Source organism: Somniosus microcephalus, unplaced genomic scaffold (assembly GCF_052327205.1).
Source record: "Somniosus microcephalus isolate GS21.2 unplaced genomic scaffold, FLI_Smic_1.0 unresolved_chr2, whole genome shotgun sequence".
Classification (NCBI taxonomy): Eukaryota; Metazoa; Chordata; class Chondrichthyes; order Squaliformes; family Somniosidae; genus Somniosus; species Somniosus microcephalus.
Genome location: NW_028225180.1, coordinates 35,588,026 through 35,613,098, shown reverse-complemented (window position 1 = coordinate 35,613,098; position 25,073 = coordinate 35,588,026). Strand labels below are relative to the sequence as shown.

Here is a 25,073-nt window from a genome sequence, read left to right as displayed (position 1 = left end):
ACCTTCTAAATATTAAGAATTACAACCCTACTTTCTGTAATCGTAATTTAACCCTTGGATTCCGTGTATCATTCTTGTAAACCTATGCTGGACTCCGTCAAAGGCCAATATATCCTTCCTAAGGTATGCTACTCAGAAATATTCACAGTACTCCAAGTGTGGTTTTATCAGTGTTTTGTAAAGGTGCAGCATAACGTCTGCCCCCTTGTATTCTACATCTCTATTTAGAAAGGCCAGTGTTCCAATAGCCTTTTTGATTACATCCTTTACCTGGAGTACAGATTTGGCAGAAATTTATACTGGTGCCTGTTTCCCGAAGACAACAACAGGGGAACTAAAGCTGCGTTGTCTTCCAATAGATCCAACATCCACAGATGATGACTATATTTACACATGCCTATTTGTGGGGAAAAACACAGGCACGGACAATAGCTGACTGATTTCCACGAGCAGTATAAAGAGCGAGTAACACTTTGCTGCTGTAAGTGGGTACAATTAGCACACCTGAAGTGTAGTCTGACCTTCATTCACCAATAATAGAACAATTAAAATTGACCAATAAATGGCCATTTTAAATGTTTCACTTTTAGGTGTTTGCAATGGATCGGTGGTACCACTGAGTCAAATGGTGCTGAGTTCAGGCCCCGCTCCAGAGACCTGAGCTCATAATCTTGGCTGACACTGATAGATTGCAACTCTACCAGAACTGCATCTTACTGAAGGCATGTTATACCGAGGTCCAGGCTGATTTTTCTAGATAATATCCAAAAGTCCCACGGTATTATTGAAAGACAACAGGGAAGTTGGCCGTGTGCTGGAGAGGAACAAATTGGTCAAAATAAAAGAGACAAGGAGAGGGAGGAAACGAGAGACTGGGAGAAATTAAACAAGAGACATAGGGGAGAACATGACTGAAAGGAGGGAAGAGGAATAAAAAGGAAGTGGGGACAGGAGGAAAGGGATAAAAGTAAATGAGGAAGGCCAAATCAATGAACGAAAAAGGGAATGGGAAAGTGCAAGATTCTGAAGTAGAAAAGGGAAACAGTGAGGACGTGCGAGGGAGAGCATGAGAAAATAAAACATATAATGTGAACGAGAGAGTGAGGGGACTAGACACAAGCAAAGTGTGAATAGCTTGTGTACATCTGACAGACAGAAGGAAACGTGAATAAAGAGAGTCGATCAGAGGCAGAAGACAAAAATGTGAACGAACGAGGGGAAACGTGAAAGAGAGAGGGCATAGCCGTGTGCAGCATGAGCGAATCTAAGAGTGATGGCAGGCAATCGAATTCAAGAAAGAAAGTTAGAAAATTAAAGAGAGACAGCGCAAGAGGTAACGAGAGAGAAACATGATTGAGAAGGAGCGAGTGATTTGGAGATAGTGAGAGGCATTGGATTAGATCTAGACCTTGTGCACACGTGTCAGCTGTGGTTCAATGGCTAGCACTGTCGCCTCTGAGTCAGAAGGTCATGGGTTTAAGCACAAAAACCGATGCTGCCATTACAGTGCAGTGCTGAGGGAGTGCTGCGCTGTCGGAAGGGCTGTCTTTCGGATGAGACATTAAACCGAGGCCCCATCTGCTCTCTCAGTTTGATGAAAGAGATCCCATGGCACTATTTCGAAGAAAAGCAGGGGACTCATCCCTTGTGTCCTTGCCAGTATTTATCCCTCAATTAACATATCAAAAACAGATTACTTGGTGATCCTCACATTGCTGTTTGTAGGAGCTTGCTGTGCGCAAATTGGCTGACACGTTGGATACATTACAACAGTGACTACACTTTAAATAGTACTTCATTGGCTGCCACAGCCTTAAGGGCCCTTCCACTTCATATCAGTAAACACAGTATATCCTGTTCCCAGAAAATGTAATATAAATAATTTTCATGCTTTCAGAAACGACTGAGCACAGGCTTGGTCGTTAATTGTTCCTGATTTTTTTTTTAAACAAAGTTATTAAATCAAAATAGACCATACAGATCATGCTCTCCTGATAACACAAGCTGCAGTTAATGTATAATTACAGGGCATGCCAATACAGCAGACTCCATGGCAACCGGGTCAAGGTCAGACTAACATTACCTAGCTGTAAGATTTGAAGCGGGTTTTGAAATACAAAGTTCAGATATCGAATCAACGTTAGCTATTAGAGCACCAAAAGTATAAAAGTATTATTAATACATGATCCACAGAAGGGATTTCAACGGAAACTACAACCGTTTTGTGTAAGGATCGAGCTGCACCCTGTTTAAGTCTCGCAGCTCCTTGAGTAAACAAGCTGTGGACTTTGTGCTTTATGAATGTTTACACAGTACTGGATAGATTAAGTCTTGGAATTTACAAGCTGACTTCTGAAAAGTTATTTCTGTGGTAAACAGCTTTGTTATCTGGGAACTTCCAGATATTGAAAATTGCCAACTTTACTCGCCCTGTTTAATGCCATTTTGTCAAGATTATACAAGTGCTTAAATACACCGGTGTCAAAGCTGTGCCAATATAAATGGGAGCATATCTGAACTTGATAGAAGTATCCATATCGAATTGTAGGTTATGTATTTTACAATCGATTTTATCTCCTCTTCAATACCTGTCAATTTCTCACATTATGTCCCTCGTCCCGTCCCTAATGCGTTGATTCCTTTCTGGGTTTTCAGAGGCAGCCTGAAATATTATTTTACAATATATTCTACAAACTCAGCGTTTCTGCGAAATTCCATTGCTGTTAATTGTAACACAGTAATTTGCGGAATCCCATGCTTAACTCCTCGCTCAGAGGTCCTTCAATCGCTATCTGTAGCTCCATCATAAATGTCCTCCTGAACACCCTAGTTATTTTTACCTGCATTGTTCCACCACACAGAGGACTGATTAACAAAATTGAGGCTCATGGAATAGGTGGGGCAGTGGCAGCTTGGGTAAGGAATTGGCTTAAGGACGGAAAACAATGAGTTGTGGTAAATGGCTGTTTTTCAAACTGGAGGATGGTAGACAGTGGTGTTCCCTAAGGGTCAATGCTGGGGCCACTGCCTTTTTGATATATGTAAATGACATGGATATTGGAATAAAAGGTAGAATTTCGAAATTTGCCGATAACATCAAACTTGGGGGTGTGGCAAGCAGTGAGGATCATACCAATCGACTCCAACAGGACATTGAAAGGCTAGAAGAATGGGCAGACAAGTGGCAGATGGAATTTAATACAGAGAAGTGTGAGATGATGTACTTTGCCAGAAGGAACAGGGAGAGGCAATATACACTTAATGACACAGTTTTAAAGAGTGTGCATGGAGAGAGGGACCTGGGAGTTAATATGCATAGGTCCCTGAATGTGGATAGAATGGTTAACAAAGCATATAGGATCGTGGGCTCCATCAATAGAGGTATTGAGTACAAGAGTACAAAAGTAGGGAAGTTAAGCTGAATCTTTATAAAGCGCTGGTTAGGCCACAACTGGAGTATTGCCTCCTGTTCTGGTCACCACACTTTAGGAAGGATCTGAAGGCCCTTGAGAGGGTGCAGAGTGTTATGTTCATTAATAACTAGACATTCTTATTATGAACACAGCTAGCTTCTAGCTAGTCATTTATTCAGTACACGTTCTCGAGGTACAGTATCTGTAGAGATGCAGCATGTGTGCTCCTGTGTGCAGGCTGCCATCTTGACTGTTGCCTTGTGGGTAGCCTAGTGCCTCATGGGTAATGTAGTCTTAATATATATACAGCTGGGTAGTGTAGTCTTATACATACAGCTATATACAGCTCCACGGCTCCATCTAGTGTCCACTATAGAATGACATGTTATTGATCGTTACATCCCCCTTTCTTTGAGGTTTAACAAAATCAATATCAATCAACTTTCAAGAAAACAATAAAGATAATATCAGTAACACTTTTGTTAGTGCTCTATAAACATAAACATTTTCAAAACGGTCAACACATTTTCAAAGCTTTACATTGTACTCAAAGATTAAGTCTATCAGGCTCTTTTACTTCACGTGTGGATCTTCTCAACATGGGTAAGTCTGATGTGTCTTCATGAGATTGTTCTGGCGGTGAATGACAAGATGCAGTTGCGGCATTGTCATCAATCTGCTTTGTATAGATCGAGGTCTCCTTGCGATCTTTGCTTGGAGAGGGTTTCAGTGTTTCCTTCACTCTTCGTGCCATAACTCTCAATGTAGTCAATGCACTCTCGAAAAACTGCTGGCAGCTGGATCCCATCATACAGCATAGTCCTCTCAGGAGCCTCGGCTAATGGAACACCAAAGATTGGCCTGAGGGAAGAAGGAGTATCCACCGGAACTGCTTCCTGCTCTGGTGCAGGCTTCTTCTTATTCTTTTTCTCTTTCCACTGCTTAACAACATCTGCTGCGGTTATATCTTTGGACTTTTTCTCCTTGTGTTTTTCCTCTTTGTGCTTTTCTTCCATTGGCTTCTCTTCGACCTTAAAGTCTTTTTCTTTCTTCTTGGAGAAACTAGGCTTTCTGAAGGCATGGATACCCTTTGGCCTTTGCATCCTTGATGGGCTCTCTGCTTCATCACCTGATTCATCTGGTCTGCTTATGGCACAGTTTATATGGTAGACTCTTTTGACCAGTTCTAAGTCCTCACAAGCTTTCTCACCTAGTATCGAATCAAGTCTTTCAGCCACAACAGAAAACATGAGATGATGCACTTTGTCTTTGACTGTCACTTTAAGTCTGCATACACCTAAGCTATCTATTTTCTGTCCATTATAGTCCTTCAGTAGTACTGACTTTTTCTGTGTTGTGGGCTTTTCTTTCATATTTTTTATGTCACTCATACTGATTAAGTTTGCTTTTGCCCCAGTGTCCAGTTTCAATGTAACTAATGCTCCATTTATCTGCAGTGGGATCTTCCATTTGTCCACTTTTACTGCATTGACTTTATGTTCAGCATTGCCCATTTCTGTATCTTTTTTGATATCGTCACATGACACCATTCCTACAAAAAATGTCTCACTTAAATCAGTATCCTCAATCACATTAACTTGTTGCCCCTTCGTTGTTTTTACTTCTGAAAAGCATTGTTTGGTAAAGTGATTCTTTCCATTACACTTTGTGCACATTTTTGCAAACGCTGGGCATTGTCTTAACTGGTGTTTGTAACCACAGCGTTTACAATTTAAAATGTCATCCTCCGATTGCTTTTCATTTCTGTTCTGCCCACGTTTCTTCCCCTTGTAGGACACAGCACCGACAGCAGCATTTTCACTCATTGCAATCGCATCATTATTGATTTCACTGAAAGTCTTCGCGTGCTTTCGAGCTAGCTCACTGGCTTGGCATATTTTCACTGCATTTTCCAAATTTAGTTCGGTTTCTCTCAACAGACGTTCCCTGACTTTTTTTAATCATGAATACCAAACACAATCTGGTCACGAATCATGGATGATTTCAGCTCAGAGAAATTACATGTCTGTGCTTTCAGTTTCAGATCAGTTATAAAGCTATCAAAAGTCTCATTTTGTTGCTGTGTCCGAGAATGGAAGATATATCTTTCATACGTCTCATTCTTTTTGGGAGAGCAACGTGCATCAATTTTTTTTAGCACATCTTCTAATTTTTCTCTGTTCTCCGCTGGATTAAATACAAATGTATTAAATACCTCTATCGCCTGTGGGCCTGCAACCGTAAGCAGCAATGCTATCTTCCTTGCGTCTGGCTTCATACCAAATCTGATGGCTGCAATGTAGAGTTCGAATTGCTGTTTAAAAGTCTGCCAATTGTAGTCGATTTTTTCTGTGAGATTCAAACGCTCTGGTGGCTTCAAATACTCCATGTCGCTTTTCACAATTTTCAGCAGATCTTCACCAGCCTGGTACCATGTTATGTTCATTAATAACTTGACATTCTTATTATGAACACAGCTAGCTTCTAGCTGGTTGTTTATTCAGTACACGTTCTCTAGGTACAGTGTCTGTAGAGATGCAGCATGTGTGCTCCTGTGTGCAGGCTGCCATCTTGACTGTTGCCTTGTGGGTAGCCTAGTGCCTCATGGGTAATGTAGTCTTAATATATATACAGCTGGGTAGTGTGTGTAGTCTTATATATACAGCTATATACAGCTCTACGGAAGGATCTGAAGGCCCTTGAGAGGGTGCAGAGATTTACCAGAGTAGTTCCGGGGATGGGGGATCTTAGCGACAAGGACAGGTTGGAGAAGCTGGATTTGTTTTCATTAGAGCAAAGGAGTTTGACGGGTGATTTGGTAGTGGTGTACAAGATTATGGTGGTGTTGAAAGGCTAGACGGGGAAAACTGTTCCCACTAGTTGATGGTACAAGGACAAGGGACACCGATTTAAGGTTTTGGGCAAGAGATGCGGGGTGGATGTGAAGGAAATGTCTTTTTACCCAGCAAGTGGTGAGGAACTGGAACTCACTCCCGACAGAAGTTGTGGCAGCAGACACACTCAATGATTTATTTGGGAGACTGGATAAGCACTGGAGGGGAAAAAAATGCAGGGGTACGGGGGCAGAGTGGGGGAATGTGACTGACTACATTGCACTGCAGAGAGCCGGCACGGACTCGATGGGCCGAATTGCCTCCTTCTGTGCCGTTATTACTCTATGACTATGAATAACAACTTGGCTGCAGCTGGTTTTATGGAAATGGTGAGAATGCTGAAGCTGCATCTGCATCTAAATATATATTTTGGTTCTGTCTTCACAAAGGAGTACACAAATAACCTCCCAGAGATGCCAGGGAGCATAGGGTCTGATGAAAGGGAGGAACTGAAAGAAATCAGTATTTGTAGTGAAATGGTGTTAGGGAAATTGATGGGATTGAAGGCCGATAAATCCCCAGGGCCTGATGATCTACATCCTAGGGTACTTAAGGAAGTTGCCCCAGAAATAGTAGATGCATTGCTGATCATCTTCCAACATTCGATGGAATCTGGAACAGTACCCATGGATTGGAGGTTAGCTAATGTTACCCCACTATTCAAAAAAGTTGGTAGAGAGAAAACGGGGAACTACCGACTGGTAAGCCTGACATCGGTAGTGGGGAAAATGCTAGAGTCCGTTATAAAAGATGTGAAATAAAGAATAGATTTGCCTTTCTAATCTAGGCTTTATTAACTTTAAAAATCCAGTAGCACATCTTTCAACACCAGTCTCCAACCATGACTGGAGAGAACTGAATTTAAGATGGCCACCACAAATCACCTGACATCCACTACCAATGAGTTTACAGCATATATCTCAAGGTAGAAACAAACAACCAATTACAATACTTCTTACTAACACAGAGAACAACCACCCCATTCACCAATCACAATACTTCTTATTAAACATAGGAAATAATCACCACATTCACCCCTCCTTTTAAAACATGCTCCAACCTAAAACAACCTTTACAATTTATAATTAATTTATTTACAACTAAAATACAAATATAATATTTCAACAATTTTAAAACATTACTATCAATTTAAAAGTCCATTTTCAATTGGTCAACCAGATATCTTGTTCGTGTCGACCTTCTTAACCTTGGTGAAATTCCTTGCCCTCCCACACCCGGAGACACCGAATTATCTTCTGCAGGAAGGCTATCCATATCCCGATTATCAATGGTTTCTGGATTGGAAATCCCATCAGGAAGTAAACTAGGACGGTCATGAACATCCATCAAAGGCTGACTAATAGAAGTATAATTATCTGCAGTAGGATTGGAAATATTCGTAGTATCTATAACAACATCCACATTATCTGAATCGTGACTATTATTAGTATCCTCAGAAGAGGGCTGGACACCACAAGGAGCCAAATCTTTAATTGAAACAGTACTTTCTTTCCCATCTTGGAATCGAATATGAGCATATTGGGAATTTGCCTCCAACAGCTCCACCTCTTCCACTAAAGGATCATATTTTGACAATCTAACATGGTGTCGAAGCAGCACAGGTCCCTGCATAGTAAGCCATGAAGGTACCGAATATCCCGTAGTAGATCTCTGTGGGTAATTAAAGAGCCTTTCATGGGGGGTCACATTAGTAGCCGTTGAAAGCAATGATCTAATGGAATGCAGGGCATCAGGCAGTACCATTTCCCACTGTGTATTCTTAAGGTTCCGGCATGTCAAAGCCAACATAACTGCCTTCCAGATCACCCCATTGTATCGTTCGCACTGTCCATTACCCTGGGGGTTATACGGGGTAGTTCTACTAGTAGAAATTCCCCGACTCTGAAGGTATTCCTTCAACTGGGAAGACATAAAAGAACTTCCCTGATCCGAATGGATATACGCAGGCATCCCAAAGATGACAAAAAGTTGAGTCAGACATTTGATAACTGTAGCAGCTGATACATCTGCGCAAGGAAAAGCAAAAGGAAACCTTGAAAACTCATCCACAACAGTAAATATGTATCGATTTTGAGTCGTTGAAGGAAGAGGCCCCTTAAAATCAACGCTCAGACGTTCAAAAGGAGAAGTAGCCTTTATAAGCATGAGCTCGTTGAGGCTTAAATAAATTCGTTTTACACCGAGCACAGATAGAACATGATGAAGTCATCCGCTTGACGTCTTCAACTGAAAAGGGCAAATTCTTACTGCGTACGAAGTGTATCATCCTCGTAACCCCAGGATGACATAAGGCATTGTGAAGATTAATAAGCGTATCTCCGTGAATCACAGAACAATAAGCCCTCGACAGTGCATCAGCAGCAACATTATACTTCCCCGGACGATAAACTATATCAAAATGGTAACATGCCAACTCAATCCTCCACCTCATTATTTTATCATTTTTGATCTTTCCAAAATGTTTAACATCAAACATAAAGGACACAGATTTTTGATCGGTTACCAACGTGAAATGTCACCCCGATAAATAATGTCTCCATTTACGCAGTGCTTCTACTATTGCATATGCCTCTTTTTCTATTGAAGTGTGTCTTTTTTCACTATTGTTCAAGGTACGTGACAAAAAGGCCACAGGTCTTCCATTCTGGTTCAGAGTAGCCCCAATTGCAAAATCAGAAGCATCCATCTCAATCACAAAGGGAACCTGCTCGTCAATAGAATGCACAACTGCTCCTAAGATATCCTTTTTAAAATTATCAAAACATGTCCTGGCCTCCCATGATAGAGGATATGTCGTAACCCGAATAAGGGGCTGGATCTTCTGTGAAAAGTTTGCAATCCAATTAGAGTAGTAAGAAAACAGTCCAACAACTTGTTGCAAAGCCTTAGAATTAGTAGGATAAGGTAAATCGATCAATGGTCGCAAACGTTCTGGATCTGGTTTAATCTTATTTCCCATGATAATATACCCCAGTAGATTTACCTCAGTAGTCGAAAAGATACACTTCTCTTTATTAAAAGTTAAACCAACTTTTTCCGCAGCTTGAAGGAATCTTTCTAAATTAGAATCATGCTCCACCCTTGATTTACCACACACCGTGCTATCATCTAAATATGAAAAGGTGTCAGAGAGAGAGTTATCACTTATAAAAGCATCCATTGCCCATTGAAAACAAGCAACACCATTAGTAACACCAAATGGTATTAGGCAAAACTGATACAGCTTTCCACCAGCCTCAAAGGCTGTATATAGTTGACCCCTCTTAACAATAGGAATCTGATGATAAGCACTCTTTAAATCAATAGTGCTAAAAAACTTATACTGAGATACTTTGTTGATAAGCTCATCAATCTTAGGCAAAGGGTACGCATCTAATTGAGTATACCTATTAATAGTTTGAGAGTAGTCTATCACCATTCGTTTCTTATGTCTCTCATTAGTGGTGACAACTACCTGAGCCCGCCAAGGTGAACAACTAGGTTCAATGATTCCTTCCAATAAAAGACGTTGGACTTCAGAATTAATAAATTCGCTATCCTGACTGCTATACCTTCTTGACTTGGTAGCAATTGGCTTACAATCCGGCATCAAATTGGAAAAAAGTGATAATGGAGAAATGGATAAAAAAGTTAATCCACAAATGGATAAGGGTGGCTTAGTCCCTCCAAATGAAAGACTGAGAGACTCGTGTAATTTAAGCACATCATGACCAATCAAAATATCCGCACAAAGATTAGGCAAAACAGATAGGCGTATATCAGTATACGTATTACCTAGAAGAATCATTTTCACAAGGCAACAACCAGCTACTTGTGAAGTAAGGGTCGTCTGAGCCATACACACCTGATAAGTAACAGGCAAGATTTTCAAACACTTTTCCTTCGCAAACTGAAGACTTATAAAACTCTCGGTACTGCCCGTATCTATGAGAACCTTCACTTCTAACCCATTAACTTGGGCCATAACTATAGATTTGTTTAGGCCATGAGCAAATGCAGCAGAAATTGATGCAATAAACGCCCTCTCTACAGGTTGAATAGTCACAGCAGAGGAGGTAATTGAGCCTAATGATTTACAAACACGTGCATAATGACCTCTCTTTCCACATTTACTGCACACAGCCTCCCGGGCAGGACACTTCAAACGAGGATGCCGGACGTTCCCACAAAAATAACACTTCTGAATCCTAGAGGCAACAACGCCGAAGTAGAAACTGTTTCAGAATCTAGTAAACCACTCCCATTAAGTCCACCTAATTCTTTTTCGTCTGGAACTGCCGAAACCACAGTCGCAGGTCGATTAGGAAGGGCATAAGAATCCGAACTTCTCTGAGCCATATCCAATGTAGAAGCTTGCTCAAAAGCACTCTTGAGATCCAAAGTCTTATTTTCTAACAACCGCTGACGAATTGATCTAGACAGTAGTCCATTAATAAAAGCATCCTGTACCGATTCTTCCTTATATTCTTCGGCCGTCATGGCTTTATAATTACAGTTAGCACTAAGGTGCCGAAGTGCTTGTAAATAAGTATCCAAAGATTCTCCCACCTGCTGCCTATGGGCAGATAGAAGATAACGTGCAAATACCTCATTCTTTGGTTTAACAAAAATCTTCTCCACTGTAGAAATAGCAAATTCGTAAGTTTTACAGTCCAAAATATACTTATACACATCCGGAGCAATGTAGTTGATCAGCATATTCATCTTATTCAGAGACTCTTGTTCCAACACACCCAAAAAGTTTGTAAATGTACAATACCAATGTTTCCATTTATCATCCACTCCTGCAGAATTAGGGTCAGCATTGAATCGTTCTGGTTAACGATATCGCTCCATTCTGATAAAAAGTTAATAAATTGAAATAAAGAATAGATTTGCCTTTCTAATCTAGGCTTTATTAACTTTAAAAATCCAGTAGCACATCTTTCAACACCAGTCTCCAACCATGACTGGAGAGAACTGAATTTAAGATGGCCACCACAAATCACCTGACATCCACTACCAATGAGTTTACAGCATATATATCAAGGTAGAAACAAACAACCAATTACAATACTTCTTACTAACACAGAGAACAACCACCCCATTCACCAATCACAATACTTCTTATTAAACATAGGAAGTAATCACCACAAGATATAATAGCCGAGCACTTGGAAAACAGTGACAGGATCGGACAAAGTCAACATGGATTTACAAAAGGTAAATCGTGCTTGACTAATCTACTGGAATTTTTTGAGGATGTAACTTGTAAAACAGATAAGGGAGAACGAGTGGATATGGTGCATTTGTACTTTCAGAAGGCTTTCGATAAGGTCCCACATAAGAGATTAGCGTGTAAAGTTAAGGCACATGGGATTAGGGGCAAGGTATTGACTTGGATAGAGGACTGGTTGGCAGACAGAAAGCAAAGAGTTGGAATAAACGGGTCTTTTTCCGAGTGGAAGGCAGTGAATCGTGGGGTACTGCAGGGAGTGGTCCTTGGACCCCAGCTATTAACAATATATATTAATGATCTAGACAAGGGAAGTAGATGTAATATTTCCAAATTTGCAGACAACACAAAGCTGGGTGGGCGTGTGAGCTGTGAGGAGGATGCTGAGAAACTCCAGGATGATTTGGACAGGTTGGGTGATTGGGCAAAAGCATGCCGGATGCAATATAATGTGGATAAATGTGAGGTAATCCACTTTGGTGGCAAAAACAGGAAGGCAGATTATTATCTGAATGGCAACTGATTGGGAGAAGGGGAAGTGCAGCGAGACCTGGTTGTGTTTGTGCACCAGTCGCTAAAGGTAAGCATGCAGGTGCAGCAGGCGGTTAAGAAGGCAAATGGGATGTTGGCCTTCGTAGCGAGAGGTTTTGAGTACAGGAACAAGGATGTCTTGCTGAAGGTATACAGGGCCTTGTTGAGACCACATCTTGAGTATTGTGTGCAGTTTTGCTCGCCTTATCTGAGGAAGGATGTTCTTGCCATGGAAGGAGTTCAGCGAAGATCCACCAGGCTGATACCTGGGATGGCAAGAAGGACGGATGAGGAGAGATTGGGTCGATTGGGCTTGTACTCGCTGGAGTTTAGAAGCATGAGAGGGGATCTCATTGAAATTTATAAAATTCTGACAGGACTGGACAGACTAGATGCAGGAACTTTGTTCCCGATGGTCGGGGATTCCAGAACCAGGGATCACAGTCTAAGGTTAAGGGTAGGCCATTTAGGACAGAAATGAGGAGGAATTACTTCACCCAGAGAGTGGTGAACCTATGGAATTCTCTACCACAGAAGGCAGTAGAGGCCAATACATTAAATATATTCAAGAAGGAGTTGGATATATTCCTTAAGTCTAAAGGGATCAGCGATATGGGGAGAAAGCAAGGACCGGGTACTGAATTTGGATGATCAGCCATGATCGCATTGAATGGTGGAGCAGGCTCGAGGGGCCGAATGGCCTACTCCTGCTCCTATCTTCTATGTTACCATGTTTCTATGCCCTGGTCAAGTCACATTTTAAGTAGAGTTCTATTAACTGCAACCGAAATTGTTGATTTTCAGTGCAAAAGAGTGTAAGACTTGATAGTACATCCCTGGGAATAAAGCCATGGGCGAGGAATTCATAAGATAAGACACGACAAACTCAAAAATGGCTCTCAGTGTGAACACGATAAAACGATATGAAATGATTAGCTCAATAGAGATATGTGTCTTAGATGGCTATGGAAATACAACAGGAGACCACAGACAGCGGTTCTGCAGACTAAGTTTAGGGAAGGAAATAATTCTAACACAGCGGGTGGTCAACAACAAAAACAACAGCAACTTGTATTTATATAGCGCTTTTAGTGCAGTTAAACGTCCCACTGCGCTTCAGAGGAGTAATATAAGACAGAATTTTACACCGAGCCAAATTAGGCCAGGTGCCCAAAAGCTTGGTCAAAGAGGTAGGTTTTAAGGAGCGTCTTAAAGGAGGAAAGAGAGGCAGAGAGTTTTAGAGGGGTAATTGCAGATGTTAGGGCCGAGGCACCAGAAGGCACAGCTACCAATGGTTGAGCAATTGTATTTAGGGATTCTCAAAAGGGCTGAATTTGAGTCGTGCAGTTATCTCGAGGAGTTGTGGGACTGGAGGAGATTACAGAGATAGAAATCGGCCAGGCCATGGAGGGATTTGAAAAAAAGGAAGAGAATTTTGTAATCGGGGTGTCACTTAACCGGGAACCAATGTAGGTCAGCGAGCACAGGGGTGATGGGTGAACGGGATTTGGGAATTGGTGTGAGTTAGGACACGGGCATTCGCGATAAGAATGACCTCAACTTTACATAGGGAGAACGTGGATGGCCAGCCAGGAGTGCACTGGAATAGTCAAGTCTAGATGTTACAAAGGCATGATGAGGGTTTCAGCAGCAGATGAGCTGCAGCAAGGGCGGAGACGGGCGCTGTTACAGAGGTGGAAATAGGTGGTCTGTAGCTTATTTCGGTGTGAAATATGGCACCAAGGTTGCCCTTGATAGAAGGGAGACAACGACACTTAATTCATTAAAAGTGTTGTAATTCTGAAGAAGGCAGGCATATCCTTCCAGCCTTGTTCATTCCAACCTATCAAGGAACATTTTGAGCATTATTATTGTCCAACTGTTAGAGATTAAGATTCAGAAATAGTTAAGCAATTCATTTAACTTTAAACCATCAATTATATTAAGCTCACTTTATATTAAATCCGGTAGTTAAACCTCAGAATTAAAGGCTGCAAAGGAATATATGTACAAAATTTTACTACAGCTTTCCCTGAGAATAGCTGCCGGTTGCATTTAGATTCACTTAAGTATCTCCATTGGAAACCCAGTTATCTTAATACTATCTAACCCATGTTTTCTTTGCAAATTTGGGAACATAGTGGGCCGCAACATGCGACCCCTACAGGTGTGTACGAGGTGTGTACGCGCCAACATGGGCCATGCAAGTTCCGGGTTTAGGCATGTGAAGCACATGTGCAAAAACCTGGAACTTGTGATCTGCCAAGAATTCTGTTGAGAGATGATCCACATCCCTGAGAAAAGGTCTCCGTGGGCAGAACCTTGCGTTATTTGCCAAACCTCCGCCCACTGAATGCCCGTGAATTTCTTACACCTGGTAAAAGCAGATATAAGGCCTGGTTTTAAGCACATAAGAACATAAGAAAGAAGAGGAGCAGTAGGCCATTTGGCCGTTCGAGCCTGCTCCGTCAGTCAATAAGATCATGGCTGATCATTTACCTGATCTGCACTTGCCTGCACTATCCTCATATCCCTTGACTCCCTTAATATTCAAAAAGCTCTCAATTTCTGTCTTGACTCTACTCAACGGCTGATCCTACAGAGCCCTCTGGGGTAGAGAATTCCAAAGATTGACCATCCTCTGAGTACAGAAATTGCTCCTCATCTCAGTCCTAAATGGCCGACCCATTATTCTGGGACTGTGAATCCTGGTTCTAGAAAGCCCAGCCAGGGGAAGCATCCTTTCTGTATCTAACCTATCAAGCCCTGTAAGAATTTTGTTTGTTTCAATGAGATCACCTCTCATTCTTCTAAATTCTAGAGAATATAGGCCTGGTCTACTCAATCTCTCCTCACAGGACAATCCCTCCATCCGAGCAACCAGTCTGGTGAACCTTCGTTATACTCCTTCTATGGCAAATATATCCTTTCCTAAGGTAATGAGACCAAAACTGTACCCAATACTCCAGGTGTGGTCTCAACAGGGCCCGATATAATTGAAGGAAGTCGTCTTTACCCTTATAAGCAAATCGTCCTGTAGTAAAGACCAAAATACCATATGCTTTCCTAATTGTTTGCTGCACCTGCATGTTAACTTTCAGTGATTCGTGTACAAGGGCACCTAGGTCCCTCTGAACAGCAACATTTCCCAATTGCACACCATTTAAAAAATAATCTATTTTTCTATTTTTGCTACCAAAGTAGACAACTTCACATTTCTCCACATTATATTGCATCTGAATAAGAATGCGGAATAAGAAAAGTTTGTAGCTTGATCGTTGCCTCTCTCTGATCTTTAGCATCCTCCTGGAAATTTTCGCTGCCTCCCCATAGATGAACAATACTGGTATTGTCTGAACTTTCCTCCACAGTTTTCCCTTATAACACGAGTGTACGATTTCCTATATGCCGTTTGACATTCTCCATCCTTCCTGTGTTAAAATCAACATTATTAGGCCAACCTCACCTCCAACTCTTTCGTTTCCAGGCCATTAGAGTATCTGGTCTTTACTGAACATGCCATTTAAAATATTCAGGCCTTTAAAATCGAACCATGTCAATATTTCTCCAGTGTACCCTCACATCGATATCTCGACAATTTAGAAAGGGGATACATTCCCTCAAAATACTCCTTGATCATTTTTATATCGAATAATCAGGAAAAGAACTTCTTAATTTAACACTTCTTCGTTCCAAAGTTACATCTTGGGAGGCCCTGCTTTAAAGGACTTTTTAAAAATCGTTTTATCTTTAATAGTACTAAAACAGGCACTTCAGTTTAGCACTACAAAAACACGTTGCTTTTATATGGCGCCTTGAATGTGATAAAACGTCCCATTGTGTTTCACAGTAGCATTATAAAACAAAATTTAACACCGGGCCGCAAAAGGATATATTTGGAGATGCAGAGGTAGGTTTTAAGGAGCGTCTTAAATGAGGGAAGAGAGGTCGAGAGGTGGCGAGGTTTAGGGATGGAATTACAGAGTCTTGGGCTGAGCTAGCTGAAGTCACTGCCACCAAATGTGTAGTGTTTAAATTGGGGAGATGCAAGAGGTCAGAATTCATGTTCAGGGATCTAGGCGGGTTGTAGGGCTGGAGGATGTTACATAGATAGGGAGGGGCGAGGTCATAGGGGATTAAACACAAGAACATAAGAACATAAGAATTCGGAGCAGCAGTAGGCCGTACGCTCTTTCGAGGCTGCTCCACCATTCAAATACGATCATGGATGATCTTCGAACTCAACTCCATTTTTCCACCCGAACCTCTTTTCCCTTGATTCACCTAGAGTGCAAAAATCTGTTTCAGCCTTGAATATACTCAATGACTCAACATCCACAGCCCTTTGGGTGGAGAATTCCAAAGATTCACAACGCTCTGAGTGAAGAAATACCTCTTCATATCAGTCTTCAATGGCCGACACCTTATCCTGAGTCTATGCCCCCTAGTTCTATACTCTCCAGCCAGGGGAAACAACCTCTCAGCGTCTACCCTGTCAATCCCCCACAGAATCTTATATGTTTCAATTAGATCACATCGCATTGTTTTAATCTCCATAGAGTATAGGCTCAATCTACTCAATTGCTCCTTATCAGAGAACTCTCTCATCACAGGGATCAATCTAGTGAATCTTCGTTGCATCGCCTCTAAGGAATTAATGTTCATTTGCAGATAAGGAGACCAAAACTGTGCACAGTACTCCAGGTGCAGTCTCACCAAGGCAATGTGCAATTGTAGTAAGACAGCCTTACTCTTGTATGCCAAACCCCTTGCAATAAATGCCAACACGCCATTTGACTTCCCAATTGCTTGCTGCACTTGCATGCTAAATTTCTCTGTTCCCTGCATGTGGACACTTTAGTCTCTCAGAACACCAACATATATTCTGTTTTTCTATTCTACCTACCAAAGTGAATAACCTCAAATTTCATCACATTACACACCATCTGCAAACATATTGCCCACTCACTTATCCTGTCTATAACCTTTTGCAGGCTTTTTGCGTCCTCCTCGCAGCTTACTTTCCCACCTAGCTTTGGATCATCAGAAAATGTGGATACATTGCACACTGTCTCTTAATATAGATTGTAAATAGCTGAGGCCAAAGCAGTGATCCTTGCTGCACCCCACTACTTAGAGCCTGCCAACAGCAAAATGACCCATTTATCCCTACTCTCTGTCCGTTAACCAATCATCTATCCATGTGAATATATTGCCCCCAATCCCATTAGCCGTTATCTTGTATAGCAAGCTTTAACATGGCACCTTATCGAATGCCTTTTGGAAATCCAAATAAACAACTTCCACTGGTTCCACTTTATCAACTTTGCGAGTTAGAGCCTCAGCAATCTCAAATATATTTATCGAACAGGATATCCCTTTCATAAAACCATGTTGACTCTGCTTAATCATGTTATGATTTTCTAAGTGACCTGTTACCACTTCCTTAATTTTGGACTGCAGCATTTTCCAGACTACTGATGTCAGGCTAATTGGCCTGCATTCCCTGTTTTCTGTGTCCCTCATTTCTTGAATTGTGGGGTTACATTTGCTGCCATCGAATCTACTGGGGACATTCCAGAATATAGGGAACATTGGAAGATCACAACCAACGTATCTACTATCTCTGCAGCCATCTCTTTCAGAACACTAGCATGTAGGCTATCAGGTCCAGGGGACATAGCGGCTTTTAGTCCCGTTAATTTTTCCATTAATTTTTCTTTGCTAATATTAATTATTTTAAGTTCCTCCCTCTCATTAGACCCGTGGCTCTGCACTATTATTGGTATGTATTTGTGTCTTCTACTGTGAAGCTGGATAAAAAATATTTGTTTAACGTCTCTGCTATTTCCTTATTTCTCGTTATATTTCTCGTGTCTCAGCCTATACAGCTCCCACGTTTACTTTTGCTACTCTCTCACTTTTGACATGCTTGTAGAAGCTCTTAAAATCTGTTGTTATATTTCTTGCTAAATTACTCTCATGTTCTATTTTCTCCCTCTTTACCAATTTTTTGCCATGCTTTGCTGGTTTCCAAATCTCTCCCAATCCTCAGGCTTACTACTTTTCTTGACAAAATTAAAAGCCTCTTCTTTCAACCTATTACTATCCTTAACCTCTTGAGTTAGCCATGGATGGATCACTTTTCCCGTGGAGTTTATATTTTACAATGGAATGTATAATCTTTCAGAATTAAGAAATATTTCTTTAAAGTTTCATGATTGCTTATCTACCATCATACATTTTAATCTAATTTACCAAACTAGCTTAGCCAACTCACCCCTCATACCTATGTAAATAGCTCTATTTAAGTTTAATACTCCAATTACGGAATTAAGTAAGTCACTCACAAACTCAACGTGAAATTCTAACATATTAAGATCAATCTTCCCCAGAGGATCCCTTACTGTGAGATTACTAATTACCCCTGTCTCTGTACACAAGGCAAAATCTAAAATAGATTCTTTCCTGTCTGCTTCCATGACGACTTGTTCTTCGAAACTACCTTGAATTCATTCCAGAACTCGTCCTCCAAACAACATTTGCCAACTTGATTTGTCCAGTCTGTAGGAAGATTAAAGTTTCTCATGATTATTGCATTACCGTTGTTACAATCACCTCCTATTTCTTCATTAATACAGAATAGCTGCTACACCCACCTGTTATTTCTGCCCCTTGTTATTTCTTATCTCCAGCGATACTGAATCTACTTTCTCTTCTTCCGAGCCATGCTCCTTCCTCAATGATGTCCTTATACCATCCTTTATTATCAGGACATCTCACCCACATTTTCCATTTTTTCGGCCCTTTATGCTAAGGGTCAGCATGGAGTGCTCCCAGGGCAGGCACAATACAGAGCTCCCTGCACATTATCTTTAGATTTCCACAGTTACTCCCTCCCTATTCCAGCTCCCCACCATATCTGCTCCTGACCCAGCTCTGGCACGGGTTCACCCAGCCACAGTTTCTCTGCAGTCTGTTCCAGGTACTCCTGGGCCCACTTTGCTCGGAATGTCACAGCGGGGTCTGGGAAGAGGAAGTTTCAGAGCTCAAACGGCAATTAAAATCAATCACCTACAGGAGGCTATAATCATCCTCTGGACATAAAACCACAATAAATTGACGGCCCAGTCTGCAGCCCTGTGTCAGTTAAACTTCAGCCACAATGCCAAGGGTCAATGACCTTACCCACTATGACCAGGTCCAGTGACCATTTATATCCAATGTCAGCACTGAAAACGTCTCGGGCAGGTACAATACAAAATACGCACTATATTGCCCTGAGATTGTACTCCCACTTTATAAACAGAGTCACTTTTATATATGTACCCACAATGCCCAGTGCCACTGACCTAACCCACAAATCCCAGGGCCAGCGACCCTGTACCACAATGCCCAGGGTCAGTGACACTGTATTCACAATATCCAGGGTCATGGATCGTGCAACAACTATGTCCAGAGGTAGAGACATCGTACCCACAATACACAGAGTCAGTGATTGTCAACCAGTTCGATACTCGCGTCTGGTGGGAGTGGGCCCCCAAACCATTCATTCTTTATTGTTGCGGAGGCCCACACAATGCTCCCACAGCATAGAACTGAGCATCCCTATCGACTGGCATAAAACAGTTAGAGTCATGGAAAGAGAGCTCACCTCATGTTGTATCAGACTGCGATTCCTTCCACAACTTCACACCATTCTACGGGGGAGGAGTCTGAGAACAACGACTCTTCAGTCTTTGAACCCCCAATTCATTTTCGCTTCTTGAGCTTAGAGAGGTTCGCTATTGTCAGCTAAAGGAACCTGATGTATTGTTGTGAAATGTCTCTGCATTAATCAGAACTCTATAGCTTTGTAATTTTAACTCGGTGATACCCACTAAACTGCTAGTTAGAGCCAATGCATGAAGTGCAGCTCCATTTATATGCTAGCAGTAATACGGATGTTCTTTTTCTTGTTTAAATTGGGACAGTACATTATTGCAATATTCGTATGACAGAAAATGATGTATCTTGAAGTAACTTGAACAAGCTTGTTTATTGTTGAATACACCGAATTGTTAAATTTGATATTACCCAAATCCGCACGTCATATAAAGGCTGGTGTCTGAGCTTTAATTATGATAAGGCAGCCCGGTCCGTTGGTCAGTTTTATTCTTTAATATACCAATTGCAGTGAACGCGAATTTCGCCGCATTTCTCACCTCCTCTCGGAATTTCGTCTGAGTCAATGCATAAATACAGGTATTTGTACAACAGCTGAAAAGCTGGAGCATCTGAGAAATTTCTTTCAAGATAAAAAGTAAGTATTTCAAAGTGTATTGTTTCCGTGAAAAGAATATCACTATATGCGGCGCCCACAGCAGTATAAAATTTGCTGAAATAGCGAAGAGCAGGATCATCGACTTACGTCGCCTTGCCATCTCTGGATCATTGCCCGTGGCACCATTACCTTGAGAGCGGAGTCCTTTGCGCCCTCTACTGGCCACTGCAATGTATCTGACAGTCGCCGCATTTAGCAACAGAATCAGCGCAAAGGGAATTATTGGGTTTATAAAACTGTCAACCCAGTCAAACATTTTCCATCTGTTTACAGCGGCAAAACATCGTTTCGGCAAACACTGACTGTAACCAACACCATGTGAAAAATAAAGCCGAACATTTTTGAAAGACAACAGCATGTACAATGTCGAAATGACAGCAGCCGCGATTTTCTCGGTGCAATATTTCCTTTTGAACCGCTGGCAACATATGGAAACAAACCGATCAAAGGTGAAAGCGACAGTGAACCAAACGGAGCAATCCAGGGCCGCACAGCACAAGACCAAATGGATTGCACACTGCGGACTGTACAACAAGGGAGTAAAGAAGAAGTAAATACGATTAGTTTGCCACATTATTACATAAAGGATAACGATGGTCAGATCTGCTATTCCCATGGCCACCAGGTAGCGAGTGACGCATTTAGATAGACCACACTTTCCTCTCCATAAGATGACAATCGCCAGCAGGGTAACTGTGAGAATGATAGAGAGAAAATAATCCAGAAAATGTTGATTAAATTCACACAGACAGGGGGGAATAATCACAGTAATTTACAACTTGATCACATCATCCTTCCTTGAACACAGAGGTCTAGGCATTAAACAAGCTGAATGACACTGGCATTGAGGAACCTGGGGGTATTTTTAGCTTTGGACGATGCCACGCCCGATTTCCTGTACCATTTGCTTCACTGTAAAAGGAAATTGGGGCATGGTGCAAAAGGGTCAGCTAATCCCATATTGATCATTTAGCACCGCCGCCGTGAGTTTATGATACCCCAGCCCCTGTATTAACCAGCTCCTTTCAGATTTGGTTGTTCCATGATGAATAATGACAAAGCGCATACCTAGTGATGAAGCCTGCTTTTCCTCCCTTTACTTTCATTATATGGTAAAGTTAAATATATGGCAATATTCCCACCACTTGCAGTGGTCTGCAGCGTTAAATCATCTGCTGGGGTTATGACAATTAGCGTACCGCAATGTGCTTCGAGAAGCTACATGATGTTCCATAAAATGATCAGCCTAGTCCCCATCATCATATAGTTCAGAAATAACTCACGTTGTAATCACCTGCAATTTCAACAACGTACAGTAGGAGGTGATGGAGAAAGCGCCTGATTCTTGCAGCCTTGCTTCGCTTAGTGTCCGAAAAAATATTTCAAAGTGCCTTTTAGAGCAATATCATGCTACCATGAATTTAATTATGGCCAGAATTCGGTATGGTATTGTAGTAGTTATGTTGCTAAACTAGCAATGCAGGGGTTTTGAGTGATAATGCAGCTAAGGTTTGTTCAAATCTCAGCATTGCAGGTTGACAATTTGAAATAAGTTTCAATCTGGAAATAATCAAAGCTATCAGTAAAAGTGAACATGAAGCTGGTGGAAGTGGAGTAAACTTGTCGTCCTTACCCGTTCTGGCCTATATGTGACTCCAGTCCTACATCAAAGTGGTTGACTGTTAAAAGACCACTGAAGTGGCCGACAAAGCCATTCAGTTGTTTCAGAGCAATCAGCGATGGGCAATCAATTGTGACCTTGCCAGCGACGCCCATATACCGAGAATAAATTTAATGAACTCTAGCCTAGAAATTCATTTGACCTGTGGTGAAATAGGAGCGGTATCGAATTGACCGTCCGTTATTCGCTGCGCCTGATATTCAGTTCCATTTTCAAAACTGGAAAATGCTGGAAATACTCAACATGTCAGGCAGCATCGCGTAGAGAGAAACAGAGTTAATGTTTCAGGTTGTTGACCCTTGGTCAGAACTGGAAAACTTTTGAGAATTGACAGATTTTTAAGCAAATATGGGTCAGGGAAAGGGAGGAGGGTGGAAAGATCAAAGGGAAGTTCTGTGATAGGATAGGAGGCAGGAAAAGTTAAAAGACAAAAAGGATGATGGTGCAAAAGAGATGGTAATGGGATAAATTAAGAAATAAAAAGTTGATTCTAGATGAGGTGTAAATGGCAATGGCAGAATCATCAACAGCTGTCATGTGAGAGAAAGAAAAGGGTACAGTCTGAAATTGTTGAACTCGATGCTGAGTCCAGAAGGTTGTAAAATGCCGAATCGAAAGATGAGGTGCTGATCCTTGATCTTACGTTGAGCTTCGTTGGAACAGTGTCAGTGACTGAGGACGGAAAAGGCAGAGTGGGAGTGAAACGGAGAATTAAAGTGAGAGGCAATCAGAATCCCGGGGTCACACTTACGGACTGAACGGTGGTGTTCTGAAAATATTCCGCCTAATATTCAGTCTCGCTGAATGCAATAGAAGTAAATATGGAGCGTCGGGTACAACAGGCGGCCCATGCTCTAACGCCCATTCTGTGTTGCCTCTCAAAAATGAATTTCTACCCCAAATTTAATTGCTGCTGATGTTCTGAGGGGGTACTCTTAAATAACTTTCTGATAAAGGCGGGTTATAATTGTTAACAGTGATTTCTAGTCTTAGATAATGGAGACATACAGGTAAAAATGTTTCATTATCACACAAGCAGCAGGGTTACAGTTGGGCAAGATCTAATGCAAAGGCAAATGTTGTAATGACTTACCAGGGGTTCCGACGGCTGAAAGGATGGGATAATAAATACTTTGCGCAAATAGAAATGTCTGCAATCTCATTTTATGTACGACGAGATGATTTTTGTTTTGTACACGATGTCTCACGGCTGTGCTGATACAATGCTTTCCAAGATAACACATATATATACATCATGGTATGCTCCAATGGGACAGGCATGTTGCATAACCCCAATTAGTCCCTGTCATTTCAGCCTTAACATAATCTGCTGTTTTCAGTTTCCACTGAGCGACAACAACATTTTATAGAGGTAATTCACAGTTTGAAACATAAAAGCTACAAAGACACATGCGTTAGGTGATAAGTGTCAGTCTGTAAATGTACAAAAACAAATTAAAGAGGCATTACTTTCATGCGCCATTGAGGATCTCAGGCCAACCCAAATGGTGTAATGCCAACCAAGTACTTTTTGAAGTTAGTCACTGTTGTCATACTGTTGTCATACGGCAAAGAGATAACTGATCAGATAATCTGTTTTCAGTGATTTTGGTTGAGGGATATGTGGTGATATGGACACGAGAAGAGCACCCCAGGTCCTGCACTGAGTACCATGTGGTATTTACATTCACCTAAGAGGATGAATGGGACCTCGGATCGAATCTCATTCCAGATCTTGTGATGACATGTTCCATATGAAGGAGTAACGCTGCTTACATTGGATTGTAAATCAGGTCCACCCTCCGCCTCATAATGTCAACGGGGATCAGATAATTTGATTTAACGTTTGACCCCAGAAAGGTCAGATTGCTCAATGTTCTGCTTTCCTTTCAGATGTTCTGTATGGGTTGGCCATTCAATAAAATCTGGTGTCCACCAATACCGATTATCATATTGTTGGTTCAAGTCCACTAGGTTACCTCAACCCAAAAAGTATATTCAAAAACCTTTAAAATCAGATGGAATCGGAAGCCCAACGAGCTATCTGAAATGCTCCTAAAAATCCGTTGCTAGCCAACTTCTTTCTGCCATGTAAATAGGTGTCAAAACCACAAAATTATGATCAATATCGTATTCAAATATACACGAGCAGTCCTGAAATATCAACATAACATGTTGTGAAGTCAAAACACACCAGACAACTTCAAAGGGAGATGACGTTAAGTGGGGGTAATGTTTAACTATGTCGCCAGAGGAGAGACTGAGGGGATCGGTAGGAAAGTTAGTTTTACACATCGCCCAATATTACTGTCGATTGACTAAAATCGGCTGGTCAGTTTCCCGTCTGGTGACTTGCTGCTGTCAGAGGTAGAGGCAGTTAAGCTGCAGATGGCAGCCTTAGATGGGCGTGATTGAACTTTGACCTGGGTGGCAGATCCTCAGCTGTCCGTGTCTGAGTGCAGACCTTAATCGGCCGTGATGTCTTCAACAGTTGGATTGCTCCCCTACATGCACTGCCGAGGCTCACACCTGCACTGCCGCTTCAGTAATAATAAATCAATACAAATAAAATATCTGAAGTATCTGGCCGCCATTTAGCAGCGCTCAATAACATATGATTCACCTCCACTACATGGAAAACACACTCAGTGGCGTAGATTTTTCTCTCTACAGCCCGAATGTTAATCATTGACACTTATTTGGAAGATTACATAAAAACAGGTGGAAGCCAATCAAGCCTTCGAGCCTGCTCCCCCATTCAAATAGATCATGGCTGATGTGCATCTCAACTTCAGTTATCTGCCTTAGCACCATGTCTCTTCATAATGTTAGCCACCAAAAATCTATAGATTTCCGTCGTGAAAGCTTCAATTGACCCGACGAGCCAAAAACTTTTTGGAGAGCGACCTACAGATTGTTACTCCAATTCTAGAATCATATTCTAATTCCAGGTTGATACTACAGTTCCAGATTTCTACTACAATTCCAGGTTTTT

The 25,073-nt window shown here is 41.5% G+C and overlaps 1 protein-coding gene across 1 annotated transcript; it reads right to left on the bottom strand.

The window, feature by feature from the left end:
* Window positions 1-20,102: 20,102 nt before the first annotated feature.
* LOC147092459 (putative G protein-coupled receptor 139) lies at window positions 20,103-23,360 on the bottom strand. The gene is made up of 2 exons (XM_085975731.1): window positions 23,172-23,360; window positions 20,103-21,090 (listed from the first exon to the last, which is right to left on the bottom strand). The coding sequence occupies exons 1-2, from the start codon at window positions 23,320-23,322 to the stop codon at window positions 20,189-20,191; spliced, it is 1,053 nt and encodes a 350-aa protein (XP_085831857.1). The 5' UTR covers window positions 23,323-23,360; the 3' UTR covers window positions 20,103-20,188.
* Between the last annotated feature and the right edge of the window lie 1,713 nt (window positions 23,361-25,073).